At 42.9% G+C, this 10,258-nt stretch overlaps 1 protein-coding gene across 2 annotated transcripts in view; it reads right to left on the bottom strand.

Annotated features, from left to right (window-relative positions):
• LOC109877678 (protein arginine N-methyltransferase 8-B) overlaps positions 1-8,901 on the bottom strand; it is a 21,631-nt gene extending 12,730 nt beyond the window's left edge. The window contains exons 1-3 of one of the 2 annotated variants that reach the window (XM_031831404.1): positions 7,995-8,901; positions 6,741-6,965; positions 1,653-1,808 (exon numbers count right to left, since the gene is read on the bottom strand). In XM_031831404.1, the coding sequence (XP_031687264.1) occupies positions 1,653-1,808; positions 6,741-6,965; positions 7,995-8,060 (447 nt within the window). In that variant the 5' untranslated portion in view covers positions 8,061-8,901. The remainder of the gene's footprint in view (positions 1-1,652; positions 1,809-6,740; positions 6,966-7,994) is intronic. The other variant, XM_031831403.1, reaches the window with a different exon arrangement.
• Between the last annotated feature and the right edge of the window lie 1,357 nt (positions 8,902-10,258).

Raw genomic sequence — 10,258 nt, forward strand, 5'->3', positions numbered from 1 at the left:
TGAGATCTGGAGACTGGCTAGGCCACTCCAGGACCTTGAAATGCTTCTTACGAAGCCACTCCTTCATTGCCCGGGCGGTGTGTTTGGGATCATTGTCATGCTGAAAGACCCAGCCACGTTTCACCTTCAATGCCCTTGCTGATGGAAGGAGGTTTTCACTCAATATCTCACGATACATGGCCCCATTCATTCTTTCCTTTACATTTACGTCCTGGTCCCTTTGCAGAAAAACAGCCCCAAAGCATGATGTTTCCACCCCCATGATTCACAGTAGGTATGGTGTTCTTTGGATGCAACTCAGCATTCTTTGTCCTCCAAACACGACGAGTTGAGTTTTTACCAAAAAGTTATATTTTGGTTTCATCTGACCATATGACATTCTCCCAATCTTCTTCTGGATCATCCAAATGCTCTCTAGCAAACTTCAGATGGGCCTGGACATGTACTGGCTTAAGCAGGGGGACAAGTCTGGCACTGCAGGATTTGAGTCCCTGGCGGCGTAGTGTGTTACTGATGGTAGGCTTTGTTACTTTGGTCTCTGCAGGTCATTCACTAGGTCCCTCCATGTGGTTCTGGGATTTTTGCTCACCGTTCTTGTGATCATTTTGACCCCACGGGGTGAGATCTTGCGTAGAGCCCCAGATCGTGGGAGATTATCAGTGGTCTTGTATGTCTTCCATTTCCTAATAATTGCTCCCACAGTTGATTTCTTCAAACCAAGCTGCTTACCTATTGCAGATTCAGTCTTCCCAGCCTGGTGCAGGTCTACAATTTTGTTTCTGGTGTCCTTTGACAGCTCTTTGGTCTTGGCCATAGTGGAGTTTGGAGTGTGACTGTTTGAGGTTGTGCACAGGTGTCTTTTAAACTGATAACAAGTTCAAACAGGTGCCATTAATACAGGTAACGAGTGGAGGACAGAGGAGCCTCTTAAAGAAGAAGTTACAGGTCTGTGAGAGCCAGAAATCTTGCTTGTTTGTAGGTGACCAAATACTTATTTTCCACCATAATTTGCAAATAAATTCATAAAAAATCCTACAATGTGATTTTCTGGATTTCTTTTCTCATTTTGTCTGTCATAGTTGAAGTGTACCTATGATGAAATGTACAGGCCTCTCTCATCTTTTTAAAGTGGGAGAACTTGCACAATTGGTGGCTGACTAAATACTTTTTTGCCCCACTGTATATCATTTATATCCACTTCAACTCAACAGACAGATCAGACGACTGTATGACAGTCGAATATCAACCATCAAGTCCATTTGTTCCTCAGTCTGGTTCACACTAAAGGGCCAACCCGAGCCAGGCCATACCAGGCTGACCTGGTTACGCATCCACCATGGCTGCTTGTGCCATGCTGGAAAAGGACAATGTGAAAGGAAAATGTAAAAACCAGCAGGGTATGTTTCAGCTCGGCCCTATAGTGTCCTACAGGCATCTGTTAAAGACATAGACGGGCGCGTTCAGAAGGACGCAGCGTTTTGGAATGTTTAGATGGAAATCGGCTATGTAGAACGAACATGCCTCTCCACATGGAGAATTAAGGAATCACATCAGCTCTATTCATGGAATGTCTATCTGCAACATTCGACAACATTTGGCAAATGAACCGTGTGAAAAAGGTGTTTGGTGTTTAAAGCAGGACAAGGACTCACCCCGTACACGTGCCTGGCGCCCGCATTAGCAGCGAACATGGACAGGATGCCTGTCCCACTGCCCACGTCCAGAACTATCTTGTCCTTGAACATGTGCTTGTTGTGGTACATGGCATTCCTATAGGTCAGGGTCCGTACTTCATCCTTCAGCATCTCCTGTCCAACAGGGAACAAGATGGGAATGTTGATGGGATTGGGAATCTCACAGAGAGCTGAATCCTAACTTAAGTCGAATTTTCACTTAGGACTGGATTCAAACCTTATCGCAGAAGTATCGCGGAATATCCAGCCTTTAGTCATGCATTGGTGTCAATGGGAGACTAAGTGAATATTTGACTTATGTGGAAGTTAGGATTTCCAGAATGTGCAAGACTTTGTAGCTCTGTGACAATGACTTTGTCCAGGATTTTTACCTGGTCAGGTCATGGGGTCAGGAAAAACATGATACACAGAGGACGTCAAGCTCAGAAAGACTTAACCCTATCAGTCCCGAGATCTCAGCAAAGATGGGCTTTTCATTCATCTGACTTTCAGTTATCTGCATGTCCAGCCCTCATATTGAGCCTCACAATGACGTGTTTTACCATTTATTTTCAGGACAACCAGGGCTACAAGTAGAACACAAAACATCATTTGACTTAAACAGTTGCATTCATGGGTTTTATTGACAAATGTCCATTTAAAAACTAAGGTCTGTGAAAAAATGTATATCTACCTAGTCAGTAACAACTGTTTGGAGTTTGTGACATCAACTATGTGAGCTTATTATAGTATTACAGACAGTATGTCCTGGGATTTCCTATGATCTTCTATGTAGAAGAACCCCTTACCTTCTAATCACTCTTGTGTGGCTTGTGTGCTTCATAGAGCAAAGTAGTTTTTCATAGACAGCTTTAATAGTTTGCAGCTCAAACCATTCGGACTCGACAGACATTTTTGTATTAAAGACCCATCCCTAGACACCTTCGGAATCCACCCTTGTCTCAAAAACACCGCTGTAGTGCAGCCCCCATTAATCACACAGACTAATGGTCTCTATGGGTGCAGAAGAAATGAACAAATCCAATGGTACAACCCAGAAGTCTGTAACCCAAACACACCATGTTAAAAAGGGTCTGAGATGTCCAAAACGCCCTGGCAATACGGTGGGACTCATTGGGTTAATATCAGGCTAAGAGAGATTCAACAGAGCGTGGAAAATGTGTATATAAATGTCCTCATACAGGACGTAATGAATATGCTACACTGAACAATTCAGAAGTGGGAGGTACAGGACATGTGTGTGTCCCAAATGTCACCATACTGTATAGCGCACTACTTTCCACCAGATCCCTATGGGTCCTGGTTGAAAGAAGTGCCCTACATAGTGAATATGGTGCCATTTGGGACGTAGTGCATGTCCTCTTAAACATGTAGAAATGACAGCTTCTGGATTTCTATTCATAGAAAACGATCATAGTGACAGAGGCAGTATTTAGGCCGCATCACTGGCACAGGCTCTTTAAATAGAGGTAGGTCTATAACGAAACCCTGCTGGGATTATCTGATACCCATCTATCTGCACACACACTCACACATTTTATCGGGGGCAGTTCTGTTCTTGGGTCTGCTTGGCATTCAGACTGTAACCTGACCCACATGCTAAATAAGGGCCTCGATAGAAACACATTTTTTGGTTGTTCCCATTCTCTTTTAGGATACCTAGAGCATTTGAGGTATGAGTCTGACACTTCAATAGATCACTATCTGGGGTATGAGTCTGACACTTCAATAGATCACTGTCTGTGGTATGAGTCTGACACTTCAATAGATCACTATCTGGGTTATGAGTCTGACACTTCAATAGATCACCTCTGGGGTAAGAGTCTGAAACTTCAATAGATCACTATCTGTGGTATGAGTCTGACACTTCAATAGATCACCTCTGGGTTATGGGTCTGACACTTCAATAGATCCCTATCTGGGTTATGAGTCTGACACTTCAATAGATCACTATCTGGGTTATGAGTCTGACACTTCAATAGATCACTATCTGGGGTATGAGTCTGACACTTCAATAGATCACTATCTGGGTTATGAGTCTGACACTTCAATAGATCACTATCTGGGGTATGAGTCTGACACTTCAATAGATCACTATCTGGGGTATGAGTCTGACACTTACTATCTGTGGTATGAGTCTGACACTTCAATAGATCACCTCTGGGGTATGAGTCTGACACTTCAACAGATAACTATCTGGGGTATGAGTCTGACACTTCAATAGATCACTATCTGGGTTATGAGTCTGACACTTCAATAGATCACCTCTGGGGTATGAGTCTGACACTTCAATAGATCACCTCTGGGGTATGAGTCTGACACTTCAATAAATCACTATCTGGGTTATGGGTCTGACACTTCAATAGATCACTATCTGGGGTATGAGTCTGACACTTCAATAGATCACTATCTGGGTTATGAGTCTGACACTTCAATAGATCACTATCTGGGGTATGAGTCTGACACTTCAATAGATCACCTCTGGGGTATGAGTCTGACACTTCAATAGATCACCTCTGGGGTATGAGTCTGACACTTCAATAGATCACCTCTGGGGTATGAGTCTGACACTTCAATAGATCACCTCTGGGGTATGAGTCTGACACTTCAATAGATCACTATCTGGGTTATGAGTCTGACACTTCAATGCCTCACCCTCTTTCCTTTACATGCCAGGTACCAGAATGTCAGTCCCGTGATAGTCAGTCAGTTAAGCAGGCAGGCAGGCAGTCAACCAGTCAGTCCATTAGTCAGTCAAGCAGGCAGGCAGTAAACCAGTCAGTCCATTAGTCAGCTCCTTAGTTGTTCAGTCAGTCCGTCTGTACGTCTGCTTGGCAATCCATCAATTCAATTTGCTGGCAGCTACATCCGAAAACGTGTAAAGCCTAAACCCCCCAGAGAGCAAGCAGAGGCAACAGTGCTTACAAAACATCCCAACAGGCAGGACAGTAAGAACATCCATGAGTCTCATAACTACAGTGCCTCCAGAAAATATTCACACCACTTTACTTTTTCCACATTCTGTTATGTTACAGCCTTTTTTTGGTCACTGGCCCACACACAATCGCATATAATGTCAACGTGGAATTACATTTTTAGAATTTTGTACAAATTAATAACAAATGAAAAGTTGAAATGTCTTGAGCAATAAGTATTCAACCACTTTGTTATGGAAAGCCTAAGTTCAGGAGTACAAATTAGCTTTAACAAGTCACATAATAATGTATGTATTAATTGCATGGACTCACTCTGTGTGCAATAATAGTGTTTAACATGATGATTTTTGAACGACTACCTCATCTCTGAACCCCACACATACAATTATCTGTAAGATCCCTCAGTCGAGCAGTGAATTTCAAACACAGATTGAACCACAAAGACCAGGGAGGTTTTCCAATGCCTCCCGAAGAAGGGCACCTATTAATTATGCTTTGGATGGTGTATCAATACACCCAGTCACTACCAAGATACAGACTCCTTCCTAACTCAGTTGCCAGAGAGGAAGGAAACCACTCAGGGATTTCACCATGATGCCAATGGTGACTTTAAAACAGTTACAGAGTTTAATGGATGTTATAGGAGAAAAGTGAGGATGGCTCAACAACATTGTAGTTACTCCACAATACTAACCTGATTGACAGTGTACACAATAAAAATATTCCGAAACATGAATCCTGTTCGAATAAGGCACTAAAGTAAAACTGCCAAAAAATGTGTCAAAGAAATTAACTGTATGTTCTGAATACAAAGTGTTATGTTTGGGGCAAATCCATCACTAAGTACCACTCTTCATATTTTTAAGCATGGTGGTGGCTGCATCATGCTATGGGTATGCTTGTCATTGGCAAGGAAGAGAGTATTTTTTATGTTTTAATGATAAAAAAAATGAAATATAGCTAAGCACAGGCAAAATCCTAGAGGAAAACGTGTTCAGTCTGATTTCCAACAGACAATGGGAGACAAATTAACCTTTCAGCAGGAAAATAACCTAAAACGCAAGGCCAAATCTACACTGGAGTTACTTACCAAGACGACATTGAATGTTCCTGAGTTGCCTAGTTACAGTTTTGACTTATATTGGCTTGAAAATCTATGGCAAAACTTGAAAATCGCTGTCTAGCAATGATCATCATCCAATTTGACAGAGCTTGAAGAATTATTTTAAGAATAATATGCAAATAATGTACAATCCAAGTGTGCAAAGCTCTTAGAGACTTGCCCAGAATGACTCACAGCTGTAATCACGGACAAAGGTGATTCTAACATGTATTGACTTAGGGGGTTGTATACTTATCTAATCAAGATATATTAGTATTTTATTTTCTATAACTTGTTTTTTTGTTTGTTTTTTTAATCAACACTTTCTTCCAGTTTGACATTACAGAGTATGTGGATTGTGACAAAACAACAACAATTAAATCCATTTGAATCCCACTTCGTAACACAACAAAATTAGGAAAAAGTGAAGGGTTGTGAATACTTTCTGAAGGCACTATATCTACCTCATGGATGAGTCTCCTACCTACCTACCTCATGGATGAGTCTCCTACCTACCTACCTCATGGATGAGTCTCCTACCTACCTACCTCATGGATGAGTATCCTACCTACCTACCTACCTCATGGATGAGTATCCTACCTACCTACCTACCTCATGGATGAGTCTCCTACCTACCTACCTCATGGATGAGTATCCTACCTACCTACCTACCTCATGGATGAGGTTTCTACCTACCTCATGGATGAGTATCCTACCTACCTACCTCATGGATGAGTATCCTACCTAGATACCTCATGGATGAGTATCCTACCTACCTACCTACCTACCTTGTGGATGAGTCTCCTACCTACCTATCTGATGGATGAGTGTCCTACCTACCTACCTACCTCATGGGTGAGTCCCCTACCTAACGCATGTATGAGTCCCCTACCTACCTATCTGATGGATGAGTCTCCTACCCACCTACCCACTTCATGTATGAGTCCCCTACCTACCTATCTGATGAATGAGTCTCCTACCCACTTCATGTATGAGCCCCCTACCTACCTCATGAATGCCAAAGTGGGCGTAGGAGTCAAAGTAGTAGTCCTGTGATGTCATTTCCTCCGGGTTGAGCAGCTTTGCAATCTTGCCGCGCCCGGGGCAGGTGGGAAGGGCCGCTACATGGGGCGTATGTGGAGGGTGTGGCACATGGTGGACAGTTGGCACAGGTTTGGGCAAGGAGGCAGGCTGAAAGGACTGCGACTGGGGGGTAGTGATGGTACACTGCCGCTAAGAGAGAGGAGGGGGTGAGGCAGAGAGAAATAGGGAATATGAAGATAGAGAGGAGGGAAGGGATAGAGCAAATGAAGAGACAGAAATAAAGATAGACAATGTGGGGAGGAAAGAGAGATGGGAGAGTGAGAGATGGGAGAGTGAGAGATGGGAGAGGGAGGGAGGGAGGGAGGGAGGGAGGGAGGGAGGGAGGGAGGGAGGGAGGGAGGGAGGGAGGGAGGGAGGGAGGGAGGGAGGGAGGGAGGGAGGGAGGGAGGGAGGGAGGGAGGGAGGGAGGGAGGGAGGGAGCAAATAAAGAGACAGAAATAAAGATAGACAATGTGGGGAGGAAAGAGAGATGGGAGAGTGAGAGATGAAAAGGGAGGGAGGGAGAGAGAGAGATGGAGGAAGGGAGAGCGAGGGAGAAATTGAGAATTAGGGACAGACAAAAGTGAGTGTAGGTGTATTTGAAGAGAGGGCACTTGAACATTATCAGAGAAGAGCAACAGGACTGGATCTGTTTGCAGTAACAAATCACTTTCAATACAGTGCTCTTTGATTCAAAACCATTTGTTATAGCATTACATGGCTAAATGTGTTATTTGCAAATACAGTGAAACACTTAGAATGCATTAGAGGTCACTTGGTAGGCTAGATTACATAATGTTACGCATCTACCCGTTTTCAGAGCAGCAGGAGTCCATGCGACAGATTGTGCAGAATGGATAGTGAAATCAGCACCAAGGACAGCGCACACGCTAACCACTACAGGTCATTTCTGCATTGCATTTCTTTGCAAATGTAATATGTTAACGGAATATATGCCATAACAATTTACAAAAACAACTAAACGTTGCATGTGTCTGCATTGCTTTTTACAGACACCAGTAGTCGATACAATATCGATTACTTCAAAACTGACAAAGACACTAAAACATTAATAAACAGAACCATCGGTAATTGATTATTAACGATTATAGCAATATAACAAAAGATTTTGACCAGCATATGTCACTCCTTGGATCATTTACCAGCGAACTGACATACCTCAGAATTGTCCGGCTCCGCCATTTTTCTCCGTAGGAGCAGGCAACGCGAGTGCCTCAGTCCCATATGAGCCAACGAGATTTCTTCAACCCAGGGAGGGAAAAATCTTATATAAAATAAACTTAGTAGCTCTCTTTCGATAAGCTAGATTTATTTTCTCTAGATTGACTTTCATAAATGATGCAAACGTTTGATATCGGAAATAGTTAATATTTTAGGCTAAATTCCAATTTATTGTTAGCCCCCTAAAAAGTTATCATGCTCTTCTAAAACGTTTGTTTCACATCGATAAAAACGACAGGTATCCATTTTGTAAAAGTTACAGGTGGTTCCTATAGAGGCACTTGGGCATCAAATGCACCAGCACCCCGAAATAACCTTCCTCGCTCCTCTTGCGCACTGCAACATATGTCTATGAAGCAAGCAAACTATACCAAGGTGCCTGTAGTCCACGTTAGGAAAATACATCCTCATACTCGGCTTCTCCTCAACAGTTGTTTTCCACGTCTATCAACATATCTCACAAGTCGTTGGCTTGAAATCGCCCCATCAGTGATATTTATATTCGGAGAAGGATGCGCTATCCTCCGTTTGACTTGGCTACGTTCCCATGGCAAAAGTTGAACTTGAGTATTGAGTTGGAGCTGTTCATTACGGTTATACAGGCAGTCAGGCACCCGTTTTTCCAAGAACCGGCTCGTGATCAGAAGTTATAAATCGATGCTTCCCACGCGCCAGATGCCTCTCTTCACCTTCACAACAGATTTTCCGGCAGAATATAGAGAGATGCTGTATATAGCGGACCAATTGCCGTACTTCTCGACTTTCGCAGGATTCCCCACCGTGCAGGGCAATTCTTATGAGCACGCAAGTGTCTGTAACTTTGCAGCATACGTTTCCCCCATACTGCATCTAACCTACTTTATATGAGCCATGACCTTGAAGGCATGTTCTAGCTAGCCTACTTTCGTAATTAACACAAGAAAGACATTCAATATTTTGGGGCAAAATGGATCGAAACTGTGCGTACTTTTCCTAAATGATACGAATGACTCTTGACACTCTCCCAGGCGTGCCATTCGATCTTAAATGTGAACATTTGTGAATGATCTAATTTGCAGATTCATTGCAAAGTTGGAAATCTAATCGCCTACAGGTGTTTAGTTTATTTCCCCAACGTGGCATTATGCGCAATGAGCACTTGGATCGCGATACAATAATTGCAGCTTTTAAGGTTGCACTGCAATTTCAAAATATAAAATGTCTATGATTGACGGGCTACACATACTGTAATGAGTATCATCCGTTATCATATGTTCAGCATCACACTGACCAGACCTAAGAATCAGAACCACAAAACGTTATTGCAATGCAACAGTGTTACTACTTCTCTTGGTGTTTTACAAAACATCCTCCATATATTTTTAGATCTTATTTCTATCTTATATATTCCTAGAATAATAAAACAGAAAAAAGTCAAGTCCATTCATTTAATGGCGCATATTTGCACAAACAGCCTTGTATTTCAACACTAAACTGTGATACTTGCAGACACATTGTATATTATCCGCAAAACACCATATGACTAAGTGTCTTTCGACTAAAGCGAAATCTTGTTCTGGAGCAGATGCCTCGAGCCTGTTCCTGATTATAGATTGAGGAGGTGTGAGTTTATTGTTAGGCAGCTATAGCAGCTTCCCCCACATTGCCACTGCCTGCCTGCCTGCCTCCCACTTCCCTGCTTGTGTAATGCCTCAACAGTGGCAGCTGCTGAAGGAAACTGGGGAGCCATGCTTCCATTCACAGATGCTGAGAATGGTAATACACAAGTGCGCAAACACACAGACAGACAGACAGACAGACACACAGACAGACACACAGACAGACAGACAGACAGCATCAAACCATATTCAAATAAATATTCCTTAAGCCATTTAAAAGAAGAAAGAATACAATTACACAAGGACACATCCAGAAATTGTCCGTCCTCCCTGTACATGTACTTTCTTTAACAGTCATATGCATGAGCCTTATCTGCTGGTTGTACTCAAGGACACCAGCCCATGCAACAACCTCAAGGACACACACACACACACACACACACACACACACACACACACACACACACACACACACACACACACACACACACACACACACACACACACACACACACACACACACACACACACACACACACACACACACACACACACACACACACACACACACACACACACACACACACACACACACACACCACA

The sequence above is a fragment of the Oncorhynchus kisutch genome, linkage group LG9 (assembly GCF_002021735.2).
Source record: "Oncorhynchus kisutch isolate 150728-3 linkage group LG9, Okis_V2, whole genome shotgun sequence".
NCBI classification, from domain to species: domain Eukaryota; kingdom Metazoa; phylum Chordata; class Actinopteri; order Salmoniformes; family Salmonidae; genus Oncorhynchus; species Oncorhynchus kisutch.